This window comes from Callithrix jacchus, chromosome 8 (assembly GCF_049354715.1).
Source record: "Callithrix jacchus isolate 240 chromosome 8, calJac240_pri, whole genome shotgun sequence".
Taxonomy (NCBI): Eukaryota; Metazoa; Chordata; class Mammalia; order Primates; family Cebidae; genus Callithrix; species Callithrix jacchus.
The window spans coordinates 128283288-128308316 of record NC_133509.1 but is presented as its reverse complement, the minus strand read 5'-3'; the positions used below and the strand labels follow the sequence as shown (position 1 = coordinate 128308316).

At 38.1% G+C, this 25029-nt stretch overlaps 1 protein-coding gene across 50 annotated transcripts in view; it reads right to left on the bottom strand.

Moving 5' to 3' along the window:
- The window catches only part of UNC79 (unc-79 subunit of NALCN channel complex), a 287437-nt gene that overhangs the window by 230140 nt on the left and 32268 nt on the right, over positions 1-25029 (bottom strand). For 18 of the 50 annotated variants that reach the window (XM_035261333.3, XM_078335652.1, XM_078335664.1 and 15 more), the window contains exons 2-4: positions 13275-13395; positions 5750-6054; positions 2416-2586 (exon numbers count right to left, since the gene is read on the bottom strand). The exons of 1 other annotated variant lie outside the window; for it this stretch is intronic. In XM_035261333.3, the coding sequence (XP_035117224.2) occupies positions 2416-2586; positions 5750-6054; positions 13275-13395 (597 nt within the window). Of the gene's footprint in view, positions 1-2415; positions 2587-5749; positions 6055-7521; positions 7540-13274; positions 13396-14154; positions 14365-25029 lie in introns of all 50 variants that reach the window. 31 more of the 50 variants (XM_035261342.3, XM_078335666.1, XM_078335665.1 and 28 more) reach the window with 5 other exon arrangements.

The window sequence follows — 25029 nt, the reverse complement described above, 5'->3', positions numbered from 1 at the left end:
TTTCAAACCCCCTCTTTATGATTGAAAAAAATGGGACCTTGGGGAATTAAGTGACTTTTTCAGACCTTCAAATAAATGTCAAGTTACTCCACTAATAAACAACAAAATATACACAAATTTTGTAAACCTGACTTACTATTTGATTCTCAGTTGCCAAGGTTTGTACATTTATGTAAATAGGAATTCTAAAATACTATGTGGCATGTTTTGGGATCTGTATTTCTAATTAAGTAGAAATTAATAATCAAGTGTAAAGAAACAAATTGCCAGCGATCACAATACTTGATCAATCTTAAATGTAACTTCAGAGGCCTGATATTTTCAACACGTCTCCCATAATTATTAACTTATTCCCAAGAAGGAGGGATTTCATTAATTAGATTGATTATTAGAAAGATACAACCTCCTCATTAATCCCACCACCGTCTCCCAGCACTTTGGGAGGCTGAGGCAAGAGGGTCACTTGAGGCCAGGAGTTCAAGATCAACCTGAGAAACATAGCAAGACCCTACCTCTGCAAAAAAAATTTTTTTTAATTAGCCGGGCGTGGTGGTGGAGGCCTTCACATCCTACTTAGGAGCCTAGGGCAAAAGGATCACTACTTAAGCCGAGGAGTTTAAGGCTGCAGCGAACTATGATTGTGCCACTGCATTCCAGCCCAGGCAACAGAATAAAGAGTTTGACTTCTGCCTAAATTATATTGCAATACAAAAAAATTAGCAAACTGATCATAATTTCAAAAGAGAGAGAGACAGAGAAAGAGAGAGGAAGAGAGGAAGGGAGAAAGGGAGGGAGGAAGCCAGGCACGGTGGCTCACACTTGTAAACCCAGCACCTGGGAGGCCACGGAGGGTGGATCACCTGAGGTCAGGAGTTCAAGACCAGCTTGGCCAACATGGCAAAACCCCACCTCTACTAAAAATACAAAAATTAGCCAGGCATGGTGGCTCATACCTACAGTCCCAGCTATTTGGGAGGTTGAGGCAGGAGAATCACTTGAACCCAGGAGGCAGAGGTTACAGTAAGCCGAGATTGTACCAACATCTCAAAAAAGTAAAGAAAGAAAGAAGAAAGGAGGAAAGGAGGGAGGGAGGGAGGGAGGGAGGAAGGAAAGAAGGAAGGAAGGAAGGAAGGAAGGAAGGAAGGAAGGAAGGAAGGAAGGAAGGAAGGAAGGAAGATCAGTCTGCTAATTTTTTTGAATTGCTACATAATTTAGGCAGAAGTCAAACTCTGCTGAATTCCATAGCTAACATTAAACTTGATTGTAAAATAAAGCAAATGTAGCTCAAAAGATAGATATGGTTACCAATTGTTATTACAGAGCAACAACTTTAATAAGATCATAAGTACATAAAATTAAAATGTGAATGATGATCACGAGGAGGAATGTAACCAACCAAAGTATTTTTCTAAAGCAAGAGTTGAGAGGAGAGGAGCAAGCTGACACTTATTGCATACCAGGCATTGTGCTAACATTTTATCAATGATCCAAGTTAACCATCTTAATTATCCCACAACTTTAGGAGGCAGCTATTATTATCATCATTATTATTATTTTATAGGAAAGAAACAGAAAGTTAAGAAATTTGCCTAAGGTCATATAGCTACTAGGTGGAAGAGCTATGATTTGAATCCAGATGTTTGACTCCTAAACCCACAATTTTTTCAGCTTCCCTACTAAAACACAGATTAATCCATAATCCGTTTCTTTAAAAAATACTTGAAAATGATTTTGATCATAAAAACCACAATGCAATTTTTTTTCTCTTTGTGCTCATGTCTGGAAGGCCTGAAAGATTAAGTCTATAGACTTAAAACAGGATTCATATCAGTTTTATGTTTATAATCACACCTTGCATGTGACTTGCAGGCTTTAGTGTTTTTCATAAATTTCAACTCACTTTATCATCACGATACCTCTATAAGGGAAAGCTAATGGGCTTGTCATTCTGTAGATGGCGTCTCAACTATGTAAGCTGCCCAGATTAGAGGCAGAGCTGGGACCAGAATCTTTACATCCTGACTATCTAATTCTCTTTCTATCACATCCCACTGCCTTCAGAAGCAAAAGACAGGAATTTCTACATCTAAGACAATACTTTTCCCACCTTTTTTCTAAAGTGGCAAAAGATACAGTAATTTATACACAGGAAATCTAGACTGCCTCTCTATGTTCTCTTTTTCTATTCTATAAGATCAAACTATCTGAATAAAATAATTCTAAGGCCTAATGCTTTTCATTTCCTTGGCTTCCACCATAACATCCACGCTAAAGTGACTGAATTTAAATCATAGCCCATGTATATATCAAGAGATTCCATTATAATCTTGAAAACCTAGAGCCTATTACAGCAAAAGCCATTTCCATTCATATACTACATAAAAATAATCTAGTATTAGGTAAGATTGGACTTACATATAGCCATTGGTAGAAAAGATGTGCTAAGATATTCAATAATATCCTTGTGCAGAAATGGTGGAAAGGTAGCTAACGTTGATATCATCGTGTAGGGCAAAGTACTCAGAATATCATCATTGAGAAAAGGTAGCAAACATGTAGTTGTATAAAATATCGACTGTCCAAGATCTACAAAACAAAATCGAGTAATCAGTCACTGAATATTTCACAATTAACAAAAGTATGCTAACTTTACATTTGAAGCTTTAATGAACCGGTTCAAATTCTAAGCAACTAGTGCTCCCTTCCTATTAAGTATTATGAAACATAATGTTTAACTAGGGTACTATGTATACAGTAGTTGGTCAGTAAATGACCGATAAATGAATATGTCAAGAAATATAAATATCCATCACATGTATTTTTCCTTCACACCTTCTCAATCTTCAATAATACTTGGTATTCGTATTACTACATTCTACACAAGGTAACTGCGGCACGAGAAATTAGATGATTTGCCCAATGGAAGTTTCAGAAAAGTCAAGGGCAGGGTCAGAAATAAAACCAAACTATCTCTGTTAAATCAATCACACCATCTGGAGTGTCGGGCAATGAGGTAATTTGCAACCTCCAGCAGAGCAGCAGATTCAGCAAGCACCAAACAAGGGAAGCCTTAAGCTGGTGCTACATAACCCTGTGCATTGTGTCATCAGTAATCACGGGAGGAAGTGCTACCTCATAATAATCTTTCTAACAACACCTTTAAACATAGATAGTAACAATACCTACCTCACTTCATTAGAAGGATTGTTAGGAGGTTTAAATGAGATAAATGTAAAGTCCTTAGCGTAGCACATAATGTGTGCTCCACAAATATTAGCTGTTATTAATATTAACAGTTACTATTATTATTACCTGCACAAGAATAAAAATAAAGGCAATGCAACAAAACCATAACTGTTTAGCTTTAGAATGCATGTAGGCCAAATCCCGTTACACTAAACGTACATTTTTATATTTCTGGACTTCCCAAAATATAGGCCGTCAGCCAAGGTTTAATGATGAAGACTTTGATCACTTTTGCATTCATTATACCAGAAAAGTGCTAGACTTTTCTTTATTTTGCAGCAGATGTATCTTCTTAGTGTTATTTGGATTCCTAACGTTATTTCTGATTGTCATCAGAAGTAATATGCCATCTCAACAGGCACATCAGCTCACAACAGAGAGGATGTGGCCACAGTGCACGCTAGAGAGCCAGGGTCAGACAACCTTGAGCTCAAACGACTGAAATGGAAAATCCACAGGTATTTAAGAATTAACTGAGGCTGTGCATACAAGATGTCTCAGCTGCTTTCCTTGAGCCTTTTAGCTTAATTACAGACCATTAGCACTGAAAGGAGCCCAACTGGAGTATTTCTCATATAAGGAAGCTGAGGTCTGGAGAGAGGTGACTGCCCAGGATCACCTGAGAGTTAGCAGCTGAACTGTGACAAAACCGTTGCCTTGTGCTCTTCCTGTCCTCCACCGGGACCAGTGGGAGGACACAGCCTCCAGTCTCAGTGGAGTGGCTCTCAAAGTCTGTGCAAAAGAAGCGTGCACAGGATCTTGCTAAAAATTCAGATCCTCAGGCCCCACCCCTCAGTGATTCTTAGTCAGAAGTCCCAAGAACCAGAGTTCCATGTTACAAACTCTCTCCGTGATTCTGATGTTTTTCAGACCATGCTTCAAGAAACAATACTGTATTGTTTCTCTGAACCATTCATTAGAACTATCTATTGAGTTTTTTCCTACCATCTAAGCTCTATCATGCAGAACAAGAACACCATAGCTAAATAACAATGTCACAAAGTCACAAAACAGCTGCAGGCATAAAAGGAAAAATACAAATCATCTCCCCTGAAATCGTCAAAATCTATACATTAACCTCAATTATACAGATTGCAATTTACCAAATTTAATATTTTTTATCTTAATCAAGGGGCTTTGAAGATAATGGGCAGCTCCCCTAACACACTGGACCAAACCCAGGACCAGGTAGGTCCCAAGTGAGTTCAGGGCTGGTCATCACAAAGGAGAAGCACTGACAAGCTCATCACCATAGTCAGCTCTGGCAGTCTTATGTTCAGAATCCTCACATTTAAGTTCAGAGCTGACAGAGGATCACAGTGAAAGTGGCTAGGCTTAAGATGGCTGCAGAATTATACAAAAAGCAACTTTACGAATTTCTATACCTTTTACATTCACTATAACACAGAACTGTAAATATATTAAAAAAAAAAAAAAGTCCAAAAGTCATTATTTCATTTTTATCGCAGTAGATTTTTAAACTTTTAAAATTAGGAACATGCTGTATGAAATAAAGCATCGAGAATTCTCTTAGGGGAGTTAGCCATAACTAAAAGACAGTCACCCCCACTGCCCATTCATTTTCCAAAATTCCAATTTTTCTGTACAGTGAAACTTTGGTTATCATACTTCCAGGGACCAAATGAGCAGAGCTTTGAAATTAAGACAACTACTGTTTTAAAGTGCATTATCTGCAAAAATCTCTTTTCTTATTGCATTGTTTTTTATTTGATTCTCTCATTTTTATGGATTAGGAGAAGCTGGTAAGCAAGCAAGATAAACTGAATGAGGACACTGAGTAGAAAGGGGGAAGAGTTAAGCAAATAAGCAGGCTCTTAAACTTATATTCTAAGTGCCACTAATATCATATATTGCACACATACTGCAAACAGCACATAGCACCATTAATACCATATGCTGAATACAGCATACGGTGCCACTATATACTATATCTACATTTTGGTACAAGATTTTGTAATAACTATTGATTGTTATTTACATTTGGAAGAGTTCTTAGAGACTGCTTCTCATCCAACCTCCTTACTTTAAAGACAGGAAAAAATGGGTCCTAGAGAATTTCTGTGATTTGCTCCCTCAAAAATCACAGAATTAGTCAGTGGATTACAGCCTGCTCTTCAGGTTCCACTTCTTAATTATCTGGGCATGAGTTTTCAAATCTCATCTCCCTTCTCATAATTTCAACAAGAGTCCCCATGATAACTGATCAAGAAAGAAGAGAAAATTTCTTGTGATATGTCTTCCTCCTTTCTCCAGCCCATTCTCCCCGAATACCTCACTTGGATAACATCCTTCTGGCAATAAAACAGTATAAAATGATAGTATGGGAAGCACCATAATGAAGTTTCAGTGTAGTGTTTCTAGCCACACAAAGCCCTTTCAGGTGACTGATTACAACAGCGACCATCTCCAAGCCCCTTGCTCAGCATCATATACATTCGTAAGTATCCATGTACATTTCCAAAGGTTTCAGCTAAGTGCTCACCGTGTTGGCCGTGCTGTAGTAAAGGAACTAGATCCAGGAGAGTCACCAAAGTCACGTAGAGGCCTTGGTAGTCCAAAGAAGGGTAGTCTGACAACTGAGCATCACGACTTTGCGGGCCGCGTTCTGAGGGAGCATCTCGCAGGACGCTGTAAAGGAGGGAGCGAGTAACAGTAGGGTTGATGGAACTGACCTGCGGTCTTAGAGATGGGGTGAGTGGGAATGGCACAGGAAAAAGACACATGGTCATGGGCACTGTCAAATTGGAGGCATCTTGGTTTTCCTTCTTCCCTGTGCGGGACAAAATGCTGTTGGGGGGACAAAGAAAAAAAAGAGACAACAAAGACACAAAGAACAGCACATTACATTGAAATGACACTCTAAAACAAATAATAAAACACCAGATACATTCCACATAAGATGCAATTGCCACGCCAGCAGGGTCTACCAATCTAGTACTGGTCACATAGCTTCGTGCTCAGAGGTACCAATAATACAAGGTTTACTTTGTGGAGGTTTCATTGCATCTCATGTGTTATCTGGTTAGTAAGGAGCAAAAATATAAAAATGCATGTTTCAGTGCCAAACCCATGTTTTACAGTTTAGCAATTTGGTGAAGGAGAGGTTTCCTGGAAGAGAAAACAATGGCTTTGTCTAATGAGTAAGGGCTCTTACTCCTAATTACAAGGAGCTTTCAAAGGAAAAGACGTTTTCAGCAAGACTGTCTTCATCAGGTAAATAGGAACTTGCAAAATATAGGTATGGCACTTGCAGAAACATGTTTCAGCAAAGAATAAACATGTGTGTTTATTAAGAAAGTCTTAAAAATCACATGTTTATTGCATCAAAATAATGTCTATATGTATATTATGATACTGTTTCATGACATTCTGTCAGTATCATTTGAGATAATGAAGTTTAAACAGGCATATGAATTTAGAAATAATACATATTTCTAAAATGTTAGCTAAACTACATTGGAAAAGCTATAAAATAATATATAGTTGATGGTCCGTAGCATATGTTTGTGAGCTAATGATAATGGTTATTTATGTGTGTTTTTTAAATTTTGCATGTTGGGGAGGAAACATTTTATTAAATAGTTACCTTCAAAATTCTAACGACTAAGCAAGCAGTATCTGTCATATAGCTGCACGTCATACAGTAAGATTTCATGTATTACTGCTGCTACTTACATTATTATTCAACAAAACTCACTAAAAACTAAAGGAAAGATAATTTAGAAAGTTAAAAAAATTAATGGGAATAAAAATAAATTCTAAAAATAAATTGGTTTTCTTTTAGCCTTAATTTTAAAAGAAAAAAACCTTTTGGTAAAAGCGATAAAGCAGAAAAGTTGTTAATTTAAAAATAAAAGAAATTACTGCTTAACCAACTGTTTAGATTTTGTAAAATTAGTTTATACTATTTAGCATTAAAGACAATAGCTATACATTAGAATGATAATATCTGCGCACTTGCAAAGTGCTTTTATATAGTACACTTATATGTTAGTCCAAGTAGATAACAGTTTATAAATGTTTCATTATATAAAAATAACCTGGTTTTACAGTTGCTCTGTGTGATCAAAGATTACTAAGCTCTTAGTTAATGCTACTACATTTACAGTTTTACAGTGATGTGAAGAATTGGTTAGTGTCAAGCATGCTTGCTATATCAAGTTTGCATTTATTTTTGTTTACTCTTAGTGCAAAATATGTTACAATGTAAGAAAAATGACTACATGCTTTGTATTTTCCATGTGCCTAATTTACCTCGATTTCCTTTGTCTTCTGTTAACCAATGTCCAGGGGAAAACAATTGATAATAATAAAAATAATTTCAGAATACTTATGTAATACTTCTTATCAATAAATAACTTAAGATTTGGTGTATTTTTTGTACTTTAAAGGGATTTAATTTACCTTTTTTGTGTGTGATGTATTTGACTTTGTAAGCTTATACTTCACAATGGGATAATATCAACATTTCAGTTACCACTTGACTGTATCTATTATAAATGCCATCAGATTGTTCATCAGACTTCATTCTTATCCCACATTACTCAATTACTCCTAAGAATACCACCTTTATTAATGTTATATTCTTGATAAACCCAGTCACCAAAAGTCTGTTTTAATCCTGTAGGAGTCCAATCCCACTGAAAATTCCTCTAGAATCACAATGGCTTTAAGTCAGATATATTATTTCCCAAACTTCAGCCCTAAATTAGCCAAGTGTCGGCATCGTTTCAAAATTACAAAATGTCGATCTTACAGAAGTGATATAAGGAGAACAACATTTTGCCTTAGAAAATAAATATAGCCGAATAGCATAAATTAATGCTGTCCTTTAAATTAAGAGCAATGCTCTGATCAAACGTCTTGGTGGGGAAAATAAACACGTTATTTTTTCAAATATACCTTAGCATTTTTCCAAAGTGTAATGTAAGCTAACAAATACTTTGGAGACTCTTCTTTGATATTTTTCCCTTCCTGAATACGTGGAGTTCCCAAATGATAGCAACAACAGCTTCATACATGCAGGGAGGGAAGAATGTCAGCATGAAAACAGTAAAACTTCTCTCTCACTGCCTTTAGTTAGATTTGAGAATTCGGTGAGGTCGAGAAAAAAAATGGCTGAAAATGAGTCATCCATGAAACCAGTTTTATATTACCATTCATGTCTCAATGTAAGGAAATGTTTTCATTTGTGGAAAAACTTAAGAAGGGCTCATGAATAAATGTACAATGCATTGTGATTTTATGATGTTTTGTGAGGTTTATTTAGAAAAAAAAAAAAAAAAAGTATTTCCCCAACCAAACTGCCTAACTTGGGAGTTGATAAAACCATTTTCCCCACCTGAAATTATTTCCCAGAGTTCTGCAGACCCAACCAAAATGAATATTAAGAATGCCCTGCTCAGAAGAGTTTGACCCAGCGGCCAGCTTTTCACCTTTCCTTTTTCCTCGAGATTCTCTTTATCAAACACTGACTTTCAAAATCAGGAGAGGAAGACCTCTGTTAGTGTGAGGAAAGATGAGAAGTTGCCCTGAGGTATGTATAGCACAGAAAATTAGCATGTCAAATCAACTTCCTATAAGATTAGGAATGTTGACATTTACATTGAATCTACGTACTAAATAAAATTTACTTCATTATGCTATGTTCTAAAGCTACTCCATGTACTTACCCAATAATTTGATGGATATATCTATATATACATATATTCTTCCTAAGCAATTGGAAATTACAATTTAATTAAGATTATTATGCTGAGTCTAGAATCCATTTTTTTTTTTTTGAGACCGAGTTTCGCTCTTGTTACCCAGGCTGGAGTGCAATGGCGCGATCTCGGCTCACCGCAACCTCCGCCTCCTGGGTTCAGACAATTAATTCTCCTGCCTCAGCCTCCTGAGTGGTTGGGATTACAGGCACGCACCACCATGCCCAGCTCATTTTTTGTATTTTTAGTAGAGACGGGGTTTCACCATGTTGACCAGGATGGTCTCGATCTCTTGACCTCGTGATCCACCCACCTCGGCCTCCCAAAGTGCTGGGATTACAGGCTTGAGCCACCGCGCCCGGCCTAGAATCCATTTTTAAAACCTATTAGACATTTTTTAAATAGCAGCAAGCAGCTTTCCCCAAATGTAATGATTTTGTTAAAAGATTTTACATGCTAGGAGCCTGAACAGCACCAGAAGAGAGATCTGGGGTAAGAAATTCCAAAAGAATGTTTGACATAGGAAGAGGACTAGGATCCTTTACTTTAAGTGTCCTGCCAGATAAAAGGCAAGATTCTTAAAGACCTTCACTGTTGAAAATATGGCCACAGAATGCTTCCCATATAAAAAGAACAGACTTCCTCTCATGTAGCAGTGAGTGGGGATTAAACTAGATGATTCTGGTAGTTGCTTCTAATGCTAAAAGCAAACAGAAAACGAAACTATGAAGTTGTATGTAAAATGTGTGCTTACTACCGAACTTAGGTATCTGCTAAATTAAAATGAGTACAACTCGGCACTCAGATGTGAGTTTAGTAAGACCCCAGGTCACTACTAGATTAAGTAAATGCTCTAGAAGGATTCCAACGCTGGATGAGATTTGAACTAAAGTCAATTCAATTCAACGAACACTTACTGATCCCCTTCTCTAGGTCAAACATCACTCCCGGCACCAGGGCTAGCAAGCTGAGTAACACACAGGGCTCACCTTCTACTACTAGAGTTTAAGGAACGTCCATGAACACTAATTTGAGTCTAATTATGAGCTAAGTGGACATATGTGGACTCTTCAATTGATTTTATAGTCAACTAAGGTAACATATAATCTCTCTCCTCCTACAGATGAAATTAATTAAAGTTAAATGTCTAACTTCTGCCTTTCGAAATACATACAAAGCTCTACTGAAATCGGTGAGTTATATGCATGCACAAATACCAGCGAGCTATTGCTCCAAAAATACAACCCTGACTCAGACGAAGCTGCTGAAATTTGAAGTTGCATAATTTAACCAAAAAATAATCATTTTAACTTCATTGAGAACATCCAAATAGAAAGACAAAGAGTTACTTTGTGAGAATTCATCTCTAATTCTTTCTTCTTGTTTTTTTCCCCAAGAACCTGAGTTCTGAGAGCAAGAAGTGCTTCTGAATATAACGATCATATTAGATGCTTTAATGATATTAAATAATATATAATAATTTTGCAGTAGAAAATCTTACTGCCAATAATCTTGGACACCAAATACTTAGACCATCTTATGTGTCTTGGAATTTATTTATTTATTTAAGAGACAGGATCCCGCTCTGTCACCCAGGCTGGAGTACAGTGGTGTAATCAAGGCTCACTGCAACTTCAAACTCCAAGGCTCAAGCAATCCTCCTGCCTCAGCCTCCAAGGAGCTTGGACTAAAGGTGCATGCCGTCACATCTGGCTAATTTTTAAAAGAATTTTTTTTTAGAGATGGGGTCTTACTTGTGTCCAGGCTGATCTCAACCTTCCGTCTGGTCTCAAACTTCAAGTTTGATACTTCTGTTTTCTAACATTATCTCAGTACAGCTCCACTTAAATTCTGAAAAGATGACAAATCTTGGTGCTAAGCACTTCTTTTAATCTGCCAACTCAGCCTCCCAAGTAGCTGGGATTATTAGATGCCAGCCACCATGCCCAGCTGTCTAAAAGCATAAGTAAAATGAAGAAGTACAAATACGGTTCTTATGGATGTATGTATCAATGGTTCTGTATTTCTAGTTTTAAAAAAAAAAAAAAGCTGGGGTAGGCAAAAGAAAACGATCTGGGTTCAGCCCAGCAGTTGAACCTGGACCAACCCATGACATGTTGCCTTCCCAGTGTTTGCTTTCTTACTCCCACTCCGTGCGTATGTCCTGTTCACTACGGCCTATCAGTTCTGCTCTGACCTGCTAGCCACAACTAATCACCGAGTGCAAAATAGAACTGAAACATCTGAGAATTGAAATGCTGTCCACATTATCTCAGTTCAGCTCTATTTAACTTCTGAAAAGATGACAAATCTTTGTGCTAAGCACTTCCTTTAATCTCCAAGTGAGCCAACACTAGTCCCTGGACTCATAATGAATGCTGGCCTTCCCAAAGGCCAAGCCAAGTTTTAACGTAAAGAAGTGTCCCCTTAATATGATAAATAATAGTCCTAAGAAGAAGCAGTATAGCATAATTGTTGAGAGCATGTGATGTCAATTAGGGTCAAATCCTGAACACTTATTAGATAAGTAACCTTAAGCAACATATTTAACCATTCTGCTTTAGTTTTATTATTTGTAAAATGAGTATAATGGAACCCTCATCTCATAGACTTATAAGAAGGGATTAAATGAGGTAACACATTTAAAGTTTTTAGAACAGTGTTTGGCATGTATAATGACTAATTTTATAAGATAGTAATAATGATTGTAATTGTTACTATTACCATTAGCAGTAGATAGCGATGTTGCCTCCCTTTGAAAATGAACTCAGCTCAGATGCATAGAATCTTCTCCAACAAGCCACTTGAACAAACTACCGTAAAACCAGTTTCACCACTAAAATGCTATTACCTATGATCATATTCTAATGGTCCACTGCTCAAGAAAATGGAATTCTCATGTCTTGCAAACATAACTTTTCAATATTTTAAATTCCTTAATTTTTGGGCACAATTACTAAGACCCAAGCAGCAAGCTGTGAAGTGCCAACTAGGATGTTACAGCTTCCTGGCACATGGAATTCCACATGCTTCCTACTGAAAAGTGTCTTCTACTCTGAAAACTTGCAGAATTTGTCATAATGGAAACTGTTTCCCATTAAGAACTTGGACCTCAAAGACAAAAGGAGAATTTAAGAAAATAGAATTGGATGCCTTGATTCATAACTTTACCTGATGATCACTATGAAAATTGGGCTAATTATTCTACTACAATTTGAGAAGAAGGAAAATATCCTATAAGAGGTCCTAACCTTACCATGCAAGTATGAAATGTACAAATCTGACAAGCAGAATCCCTTCAATATAGAACAGGATCACTAAGAACTCTAAAGAAGGAAAGATATTTCAAAAAATAAGAACACAGAGAGAGGAGGACTGCAGAAGATTCATAGCTGATTTGATCACATGAAGCTTCCATCCACAAAGCATTCAGTATGCCCACGGCAAAGCCTTCAACTGCTAGAAACTCCAGTGCCACTAGTCTTTCCAACTTCGTGTTCTCCTAATACCTGTCTAGCAAAATTTTTGCTGCTGTACAGCTAAAAGAAACAGTACCAAGCCAATTTATGTGTTGCCAAAATCAGATGTGAAGTGAGAAGATTGTGGTAATGGAAGAAATCACATCTTGGAATTTAATGGAACGCAAGGTGTTCTGACTTCTTCAGTGTTATTTCCCAAAACAACTGAGCCTTTACTTGAACAGTTCATCTTTGTTTGCTCTGTTTTCTTAATCAAGATATGTGGAGCAATAGGGCCCTCCTTCTCTACCTCACAGTAAAAGTAAACAGGAGAAAAAGAGTCCTATCTTTTTTTCCTTGTCCTTCACAGAATTTCATATCAAGGCAAAGCATGTTGAACACTTGAAGTGTTACATGGATTAAAAATAACTATGATCACTGTATATTACACTTAGGGAAATAGCAAATACTAATGATGAATCTAAAATGCCGCATAATTCTGATTCTCTTTTAGACCAAAAATATTTTCAATTCTTAATTTTAAGCAATGTAGGCGCTTTTTAAAATCCTACTCTCTTTAGTGCCAACTATAGAACTGTATCATTTTGATACAGTTCTCTGAAAAGATGTTCAATGCAGGAAAGCGGGCAGTGGCCCGGCAATCAATCTTTTCAGCTGGGCCTGGGATCTCATTTGCTATATACACCCAGTCCAGACTCTTCTGGCAGAGCACTAGAAAACACAGGCCCTTTAAAACTTGCAATTCAATAAAAATTTAGATCCCAATAAATTCAGCAGTACTATCTAATAATTCTCTCAAAGTAGAGGATATTTTAAAGCTTACCTTAACAAGGTCTGAGAAAAGTATTTCAATGTGTTTGCAATATCTGTTCCTGATGGTACAGGATAAATGTTGTGGAGAACCCGGTTATGATATTCTTGCAAGTACCGGATCTTGGAAGCAACTAGATAAAAGCAAAAAAAAAAAAAAAAAAAAAAAAAAAAAGAAGAAAAAGAAAAATCATCTTGTAATATGTATTAGGCATACAGTCATTTTTTAAAACTGATTACATACAGGAATTTAATCAGTATTTTAAGGAACATGTAAATTTTTAATAGAATTCCATGATAGAAACAATTACAAAAAACTTTTAATTTCCTCTAATTGTATTCAGCACATAAAATTATTCTTCGTTTTCTGGCCTAATATCCTATTCACAAATTATCTATTGCTTGCTTTTATCGCTAAGAAAAGCAGTACTCCAAATCATTTTCTAATCACCCCAAGTTGGCTTGTTATTAACAAAATAATAATAGATATAATCTCTGCCACCAGAGAATTATATTTAATATTGCTTAACTAAAGCTAATGCAGGAAACTGAAAGGTCTTTCAACAACACTCAAAAAAATCCTAAAATATAGGGAGTCCATTGCACAATGGTATTAATTGGAGTCAGGTTTTTAACTCAACGTGTGATCATGAAAAGCGTGTTTAGTAAATGCTTTAATTGTGAGAGTATGTGAGAGTAGATTAACATGACGAATGTTAAGTAAGAATACAACGATTCTGCACTAATAAAAATGTACAAAATAAGTGTCACATTTTTCTTCCAAAGAATTTCATAAATTAGGAGACTTCCTAATAGTTTTCTGAGCTTGGCTGCCCAGATCTTCTCAAGATTCAGGAGGGACTAAACAGATTTATTTACCCTCCTAGACCTACCTGGAGTCACCAGATTGTCCACATTCCTGACCTGACCTTTGACCTGGCTGTAGTGAAGGGCCCCGATCTAGTCATTCCTCTTTGCAAATCCCAAGGAGCCATGATGATCAGCGTCTCTCTGGTCTCCTCTTCCACAGAGTGCTCAACACTGTCCATTTGTCCTTTCAATCTTTAAGGCTACCAAGGGAGCCTTTTAGGTGGTATGGCTCACTGTCAGCAGTTAACAGAAGACATATCAAGTCCTGGAGAAGCAAGGCCTTGCTGTTCCCAATATCCCACGGAAATAAGCTCCTGGATGCATTCTAACTGAAATGCTGGCTTAAGCAACTTAAAGTCAAAATACTTTTGATAGGTGTGGGACGCAGAAGCACAGAACAATAAAATATCAGAAATGGAAGGACCTTAGAGAGCTCTTCCCATAACCACTTCCTTTTAAAGAAGGGGAAAATGAGGCACATAGGCGGTCAATGGCAGAGCCAGAGTAGTGCTTAGAGTTCCTGATCCCAATCCAGTCATCTTTCCACTATGACATACTCTAGAATATGATTCTGAAATGATGTTCACATGAATGAGACATCGACATGAATGTGAACGTCCATTGCTTGACATCAAAGCAATTTCCAGCAGTTATCAGGTTAATCACTGATTCTAACTTCTACATAGACCATTTATCAGATTTGCCTTTCTCTCATCCACTACCTGAACTATTTCCATGATACAGTTAGCATTTTCCCAAAGAAATAAGTCTAGATTGCAGATTAATAATACCTTGAGTTTGTGTAACACATGAGCTCCAAAGAAAGCAACGAGTTTACAAACTTTATCTCAATTAACTCCATAAGTATTCGGTTGCAAATAACTTTTTTTCCTGAGATAAAGTATAAATAGGTGATGCTTGAAAATGCTTCAATTGCATAATCTACAAAAATCCATTTCTTTCTCAGTGTTTTTTGATCTGCTATTCATTATACTTTTAAAAATCATATTACAAGAAAATCCCTACATCAATGCATAGTTCCAAGTTCCAAATATCTGACATATATGCTAGGCCAGCACAAGCTGTTTGCTCACCCACTGTCACAGTAATGCTTCATTACTGTGACTTTTCTCAAGTTTTAATATTCAGCAGGTTTCTGTGGAGTATTTCAGGAAAACCATTAATCATTCCAACACCTAAGAAAAGGAGTCGATGACAGTACAGGGTGTGGACAGTAAGTTCAAATGAGGAAAAATGTCATAAATCCCCCAACTCAATGGCTTGCTCATAATTCAAGAGCTATAAAACCATCACTACACAACAATTACAAGCAAAATGTTTGTCAAATGAATGACTGTTCTTTTTATAGTTTCATTAAAATGCAGCAAAAGCTCTTTTCCACAGGTATCCAAATATGCACAGCAAAGCAGAGACGAGAGTCACTTTTTTCTTTGAGACCTTTTAACATTTTACAAAAGTCACATTGCATAATCTCTGTGCACTTACCTGTTTATTTTTCTATACCAGTTTGTAAAAATCATAAGGGCAGAAACTGTACATCACTCATGGCTCTATCCCAATCATAACACACTGTCTGGCACTTAACATATTCATAGGATTAACATATCCTCAACATATTCATAGGATTGAATGACTCAACATATTCATAGGATTAAATGAGCACATGAATTAATACTTTAGAAACAGCATTTATCGCTCAGGTCTTTTGGATGTATAGAGAGCTATACATATCTGTATATATATGTACACAATACACATATATATCTGCATATAGACATACAATAGATGTGGACTCTTCGTCCTTAGTGCCAGACACCTAGTAGGTACTCAATAAATTATTGATAAGTGAAGATGGAAAAAAAAAGGAAGAAAGAAAGTAGGATAGAGAAAGAGGAAGAGAATGGTAAGTAATTATGAAAGACCATTTACAGAACAGATTGAAAAAAATGTTCAAGCCAATTTGTGCATTGGTGAATGCAACAAAACCTTAGCAGTCATAGATTTAACTTCCACATTTTCAATGATTTCAGAGCAGCCAAACAGGTCCCTGACAAAAGTAATTTGTAATTGTGCCAAGGATGTGAGCAAAACTCATTTACAGTTCAATTTTGTGCACGAGAGGTGGTCATTTGGCTGGTTAATAAGTTCATGTGAGCATCTAGCTGCCTCGCCAAAGCAAAGAGTTCCTCTTTACTTCACACATATACCTGATTGCTGCTGCAGAGACGCCAATAATTGGGCCTGATAGATATACATGAATGATCTTCGACCTCAACTGACCCTAAGGCTACCTTTCTCTAGTAAGCTCCTTCTTCTCCACTCTCCAATTATAGTCATACTGTCTTCAAAACTCTCCCCAGGGACACCCTTTCCTTATACCTTAAAAAGCCATCCGTTATGGACTGAATTTTGTGCCCCTTAGAATTCATATGTTGAAACCCTAACCTCAAAATGTGACTGTACCTGGAGATAAGGCCTTTAAAAGGGTGATTAAGTTAAAATGAGGCCGTTTCAGTGGTGGACCCTAATCCAATCTGACTGCTGTCCTTTTAAGAGAAGATTAGGACATATAAGAGATACCAGAAATGTGGGAACACAGAGAAAAGGCCACATGAGGACAGAGAGAGAAGGCGACCATCTGCAAGCCAAGGAGAGAGGCCTCAGGAGAAAACAAACCTGCCAACACCTCGATCTCAGACTTCAGCCTCCAGAACTGTGAGAAAATAAATTTCTGTTGTTTTAGCCACCCAGTCGGTGGTACTTTTATGGCACCTGGAGCAAACTAATACACCAGCATAGAGGAAATCTTTTTAGTAAGAGTTAAGAGCATAAACTTTGAAATCAAACAGTTCTGACTTAAGACCTTGGATCTATCTCCACTTAAGCTCAGTTTCCTCATCTGTAAAATGGAGATAATTATATCAACTTCATAGGGCTACTGTGATTATTGTGCTATTGTGATTAATGTGTGAGTGGATACTTTGCACAGTGCCTGGTATACACTCCACATATACTAAATAGTAAAAATCAAAAACCTACTAGCATCTCCTTGTCCTGTCAAACACCAGTCCACACCAATCCTACCACTTGCTAGGGCTCTCCATCCATCAGTGTGTCTCCTATGTAATTAATCTCTCCCTCTTTGCTAAATCATTCCTACCAGGAGTCAAACTAATTATAGAAGCTCCCTTGTCGACAGAAAACAAAAAACCTCTCTCCTGCTTTTCCATTCCCCTCCAGCGATGACACGTGTATACCTATGTAACAAACTTGCATGTTCTGCACATGTACCCCAGAATTTAAAGTATAATAACAAAAAAAAAGAAAGGCAGAGGAAAAAAAGAGTTATGCACACATTCTTCTCTCTCTGTCACTTCCTATTCCTCCTTCCACTCACTCCAGTTTGGCTCCCACATCCACCACTGCACTGAGTCCATTTCCCACACTCATCTAGAGCCTTCAGATTGCCAAGCCATTGGGTACTTTCTGATTATAGTTTTCCTAGGCCTTTCAGGGCATTCCGTACAGTCAATCCTTCCCTCCCTCCCTCCTTCTTGAGACTCTCTCCCCTTGGCGTCCCAGACCCCACATTCCCCTGGTCTTCCTCCCTAGAATGTAGCCTTCTTCAAGTGCTTTGCCACTTCCCCCTATTGCATGATGTCTAAATGCTGGAATTCATCAGAGCTCAGTCCTAGACTCTCTGTTCCTTTCTCTTGATATTCTCCCCAGAGGCAATCCCATCCACCCACAGGGCTGTCAGGACCGTCTAGGGGCCAACTGCTCTGAAAGGTCTCTCTCCATCCCAGACGGGTGGCTCTTGTGAGTAACAGGCCTCATCAACTCAATTTCTCTACTTGATAATCTTGTAAATACCTCAAAGAAAACATGTCCAACACTGACTCTTAGATCTCCCTTCCCCCAGGAAAGAAACCTACTCCACCATCTGTGTAATCCACCAAGTCACTCAAGCAAAGCATTCTAAAACTCATCCTTGACAGCCCCTATTCCCCCGTACCTCACTCCTTTAATCCAGTCCATCGCTAAGTCCTTCTAATCACTAAGTCCTATCAGTAAATCCTATCAAATACATCTCCCAGCTGCTTCTGTTCTTTATCCTCACTGTCATTACTCAGTAGCAGCATCTCCTGATTAAGTCTAATTGCCTCCTAGCCCAGTTCCCAGATTTCTTCTTGCCTCTTTCCACTTCCTTCTCCTCAGAGCAGCCAAAGAGATCTTTTTAAATCATAAATTGCTTCATACTGTCATAAACAGTAACCCCTGCTCAGAGTCCTTCAGGGGCTGCCCAGTCTTCAGGACAAAATCCCAAATCCTCCTTAGTGTGGTCAAAGTCCCTGCCTATCTTCCAACCTAATGTCATGACACAAGAGCCAGCACTGTTGTGGTTTATTTATTTATTTATTTATTTATTTATTTATTTATTTATTTATTGAGAGGGAGTCTTGCTTTGTCTCCCTGGCTGGGGTGCCTGATCTCCACTCACTGCAACTTCCACCTCCCAGGTTCATGTGATTCTTCTGCCTCAGTCCCCCAGTAGCTGGGATTACAGGCACTGGCCACCATGCCTGGCTAAGTTTGCATTTTTAGTAGAGCCAGGGTTTCACCATGTTAGCCAGGCTGGTCTCGAACTCCTGGCCTCAAGTGATCCGCACGTCCCAGCCTCCCAAAGTGCTGGGAATACAGGCATGAGACACTACACCTGGCTCGTTTTTTATTTAAGACAGTTTTTTCTTGGTGGTTTTTTTTTTTGAAACGGAGTCTCATTCTGTCACCCAGGCTGGAGTGCAGTGGTGCAATCTCAGCTCACTGCAACCTCGGCCTAACTGCAACCTCGTTCTCCTGGGTTCAAGCAATTCTCCTGCCTCAGTGTCCCAAGTAGCTGGGATTACAGGTGTCTACCACTATGCCCAGCTAATTTTTGTATTTTTAGCATTGATGGGGTTTCACCATGTTAGTCAGGCTGGTCTTGAACTCCTTGAGCTCCCAAAATGCTGGGATTACAGGTATGAGCCACCACACAGGGCCAACACATTTTTTTTTTTTTTGGCTTGAAAACCTTTATATGTCCTTGTTTCTTTTCATAGAGTGGGACTAACTCCTATTCATACTTTAAAACTCACTTTAAGCGTCCCTTCCTCGTCATGGAGGTCTTTGCAAACTTCCCTGTCTGAAGTGGTTCCCTAATCCTCACCCTCATTTCCTTCTCTGTAACACTCTGGAGTTTTTTCGTAGTAGTTAGCAATGATGTGTTTATTTGGGTGACTGTTGACTGTCTTTTCTAAGTGGACAGTGAGTTTGTTGTTCACCATTGTTTACCCTCCGTGCCTACTAAGTACAGAATTTGATGAGTTTCTAGTCAGAATGAAAGGAGACGAGACAGGGAGGGAAAGAATGGCCTTTTACAGCTGTTCAACTTTGTCTCTTCATAAAAATAGCTAAGAAAGTCAACTGTTAAAACTGTGATGAAAACGAAGAAAAAAACAAAAGGGGTCAGTGCATACACAAATCTAACCTCTGTTTGATATTTTATTGCCCATTCTATCCCCACCATCTCTTAGAAGCTTTGCTACTTTTTGAGAGAAAAAGCCACAAAAGCAAAAATCAGTCATAGACTAAAAAGTACTTTAACAAAATTGGGGCTACAAAACATAAGTTTGAAATCTTTCTTCTTTAAGTCTTAAGCATTTTCCTTTGCCACTAAATATTTTTAATAGAGATCCATCCCTATTTCTGAAAAATTTATTTAGCTGGGCTCATTATCATAAAAGCAAAAAATTCAGGTAAGCAACATGAAGAAGATAAAAATCACCTAAAGGGCCCACTATGTCAAAACAACTGTAATTAAGATTTTGGCATGTTATCCTTCTAGAAAATTCTCTCCGCATAAATATACATTTACAAAAATGGGATTAAACTGTATAGTTTTAGCATCTGTTTTCCTCACTTTCTATGCACTTCTATATCATCATTTTAACGGTTTTATAATTTCCTTTCTGTAAGAGAATCATAATTTACTAATAATCTATTTCTGAGATTTTGGGGTGTTTTTCACTATCCTATTCAATGCTGCAAAGAACACTCTTTTCTTTTATTATCTATTTATTTATTTATTTGAGACAGAGTTTCGCTCTTGTTACCCAGGCTGGAGTGCAATGGCGCGATCTCGGCTCACCGCAACCTCCGCCTACTGGGTTCAGGCAATTCTCCTTCCTCAGCCTCCTGAGTAGCTGGGATTACAGGCACACGCCACCATGCCCAGCTAACTTTTTGTATTTTTAGTAGAGACGGGGTTTCACCATGCTGACCAGGATGGTCTCGATCTCTTGACCTCGTGATCCACCCGCCTCAGCCTCCCAAAGTGCTGGGATTACAGGCTTGAGCCACCGCACCCGGCCTTCTTTTATTATTTTTATAGAGACAAAGTCTCAAACTTTGCTCACTGTACTACTCAGGCTGGTCTCAAACACCTGGGCTGAAGGGATCTTCCCACCTCGGCCTCCCAAGTGCTAGGATTCCAGGAGTGAGCTGCTGCGTGTGACCAGAATATCCTTTTAAATATTCTATGTGCACACATCTTTAATTATTTCCTTAGAATAAATTTTAGTTATGGAATTGCTGAGTCATACAGAAAACACTCCTTTTAAAGCTTGGTGAGAATTAAGAAATCGTCCTTCAGAAAGACGGTACCTGTTTACATACCAGCAGAGTGTATATATTACTAAGTGTGAATAACATCTCTTGAGTATGCATCATGTACCAATTGCTCTATATACTTATTTTTAATCCTGGCAATAACTTTGCAAGGTGGCCACTATTGTTACCATTAAAAATTGAATAAGCCAAAGCTCAAAAACTCTAAGTGACTTTTCCAAAGGCACAAAGCTAATAAATATAGAACTGATAGTCTAACAGGCTGTAAGCCATCCTTTTCCACCAGACCACATTGTTCTTTAATTACTTTTACTGGTTTGATAATATTCAATGATACAGATTTAGCATGAAAGATGGACACTTCCCCTATTCTGTTGTTCGGCATTTAGGTTATTTTCAATATTTCATTAAGTAATACTGCAGTGAGCAGACAAAGTATTAGACTATTTAGAATATTAGACTAGTTATTTATTTCTTAGAAAACACAAAACAAAACATGTTTATTTCACTAGTCCTGCTCTTTACTTCTTGAAAAATCAGATCCCTTTCACTCTTCAAGGCCCATCTTAAAAGTTACATCGGCCAGGTGCAATGGCTCATGCCTGTAATCCCAGCACTTTCGGAGGCCGAGGTCAGGAGTTTGAGACTAGCCTGGACATGATGAAACCCTGTCTCTACTAAAAATATGAGTTAGCCAGTCGTGGTGGCACACACGTAATCCCAGCTACTCGGGAGGCTGAAGCAGGATAATTGCTTGAACCGAGGATAATTGCCTTGAATGACGCCTTCTAATTGACTCTAAACATTATCAATACCTCCCTTTTCTGACTACCCAGAGCATGGTTATCTGCTTCCAAAATTCTTGCATTTCATTATATAAATATTTCACTGATAATAAACTATTCTAGATAGTTCTAAATTAGTTTCATGTTTGCAAATCTAGTTTCCCTAACAACACTTTAAGATCCTTGGAAACAAAATCATCTTATATTTCGTTTGTACACTGTTGGGACTTGTCACAGTGTTAGGTACATAGCAGATGGTCAACAGTAGCACAGTGATTGACATGAATTGAAAGTTTAAATGTCAATTATCTGTAGTCCAATTGATATTCCCTAAATAACTTGTTTAAAATTCTAACACCATTTACACAAATAAGTAATTTCATGATGAAATCTGCTTGTATAACATACAAATAATGCAGTACTCTTTTTCATGATTTATTTCCTTCCACCTCTCACTCCAATGGAACCCCCCAACATTTTATAGGTTCTTCATTATCATTTGCAGTACTCATTTTTTTTTCCTGCAAATTGGCTACTCCAACTTTATTTTTAATTACTTGGACCCCAAACATGTTGAGTCATGGTGTTATCACAATGCCCCGCAGAGATCCCTGGGAGGGAATGTGAGTTCCCACCTACAGCTATGTGTGACTTCAAGCAAATCATTTAATATTTATGAGCCTCAGGAGTTCTTATTTGTTTGTTCTGTTCTGTTTTTGCTAAATGAGAAATTAAAGTAACATTTTCCCCACATTCTTTGGCAGTGCTAGTTATTAAAATTGTAGATTTGATAGTATATTCCATCTTAATTTTTTATTGGTTTCTTCTTGCATAACATAAAGCTTAAGACTTTACAGATGATTTTCTGTCATTGCTCCCTTTTAAGCCATTCATTTTCTTTTCATTCTAAACTGTGATTAAGAAATGATAGACATAAATAAAGAGGATTTGGACATATCTCAGAAATGTGCATTGCTATAACTATTCACCACAATGATTTAAGTGAAAATTATGCCTGATACCTTTTTAATTTTTTCTCTTGATTAGTGGATCAATAAGGAAACACATACCTTCCCCAATTACCTGCCGCTGCAAATCCGTCTTTACTCACTATTTTTGTGTCTTTCATGTCGACTAGATTCTACTTATTGGCACTATTGGTTTTATCTAGAAATCAGCTCAAGGGTCTACTCTCTTCTCCATCCACATTGGCATAGCCTTAATTCAAGCTTGTATAATCTTTTTCCTAGATTAATTGCTGTGATGTCCAGATTGATTCCCGTTTGATCCTTTTTGCACATGACACCCAGTATGATCTTTCTCAAACTCAAATCTTCCTCATTTTCTGCTGGTTGAAATCCAAACAATTAACTTAGCATATCGAGCCCTGCATGAAGAGCTCCCTGCTCACTTGTCGGGTTTCACCTTCTGCCCCTCTTCCTTGTGTCACACACTTCAGTCATACTCACTTGCAAAACTCTAACTCATGACGCTGCTATTCTTCCACGGTTCTAGACACATTCTCTACTACAGGAATGCAATCCACACTTCTTTGACTGGCTAACTCCTAAGAATTCTTTAAAGCTCAGCTATACCTATTTCCCCTGTAGATAACGAACCTTCCCTACAAACTGCATTATATGCATCTCCTCAGTACATTCACAGTACACAAGACTTCCCTCTATCATGGATGGCATTTATCAACACAGGCTACAATTATTAACTCAATGGTTGTCTCCTCCACTAGGCTATCAGAACGTTGAGATCAGAAATGGTCTCTCTAATTTTAGTATACCCAGCATTTAATAAGTGACTGGTCCTAAATGTATGTTGAATGACTGAATGAACAAATGAACAAATAAGTGAATGAAAGAATGAATGAATTGCCACATGACTCTCGGTACAATGGAGCAGTTTAGAGTTTGTTTTCCTTTCATGGGCTAGTTTTGATTCTTGGATATAACACAAAAGTTTCCACTACCTCCTCTTCCTACTACTCACAGGAAGAACAATTTGCACCACAAGAACTACTTGTATCACTTTCCTCCAGAATCCCCCAATTCCACCACCATCCATTTTGGGGTACAGAGCTGGTCTGGCTGAAAGCTTGAGAGTGGAATAAGGATGGGATTATATCTTCAATGATGGAGTGAGATCAAAGAATACCCATTCCAAGAGTCAGAAGAGCAGACAGACAGCCCCACTCTAAGGAACTAACTGTGAGAAACCATGCACGGCCTTATGGTTATAGGATGATATGTGCCCACTCTCACCCTGACCATCTCAGAGAACACTCGGAGCCGAGGCATATAAACATTTTTCATTCTCTGAGTCAGTCTTGACTAAGATTAGAGCTATGTACCTCTAGGTGCAGGAAAGTGAAACACCCTTCATAGAGGCACATACCCAAGGACCTTTTGGGAAAAATAATCTTAGGAAGAGTAGTAGAAAAAATACAGGGCTTAGCACAGCTAACATTGGCCCTATTCTATTCAGAATGAGTTAGATTCCCTTACAGAGAAGAGGCCCTGAGGGTAGAAGGTGTCCAGGCTACCGATTGGCAGACACTCATCATCTACCTTCAATAGTCACCATCTGTCCCCTTCCACTCTTTCTTTTTATTCTTGAGTATTTAAAGTATATCCTAGCTGGGCGCAGTGGCTCACGCCTGTAATCCCAGCACTTTGGGAGGCCGAGTCGGGTGGATCACGAGGTCAAGAGATCGAGACTATCCTGGTCAACATGGTGAAACCCCGTCTCTACTAAAAATACAAAAAATTAGCTGGGCATGGTGGTGAGTGCCTGTAATCCCAGCTACTCGGGAGGCTGAGGCTGGAGAATTGCCTGAACCCAGGAGGCGGAGGTTGCAGTGAGCCGAGATCGCGCCATTGCACTCCAGCCTGGGCAACAAGAGCGAAACTCCGTCTCAAAAAAAAAATAAAGTATATCCTATTCATCACATTATTTAACTTATCAATATTTTCATATAATCTCTCACTAATAAAAACACTAACAACCTAATCACATACTGTTATCATACTCAATAACATTAATAAATAAATCCTTTACTATCAGGAGCCAAACAAGATTTGAGGGGTATTTTCCAAATTCCATAAGCTCCCCTCCCTCATTCCCGGATTAGCAACTATCACCTGCACTCACCAGGCTCCTTAGGAAAACCACACAAACACTGAGAATAAGGGCCTTGGGGTTTCTTAGTTTCCACTTCTAGCCACATAGTCCAGCTTTTCCAAGCCTTTCATCATTCACTTCATCACACATCTGTAATTTTCTGCAGCTCCTACAAGAGTCACCTCAACCCTCTTCCTTGCCTCATCTCAACAATTAGAGCTTTACACACACACACACACACACACACACACACAAGCAATCCATTTTACTGATAGGAAAAACAAATAAAAT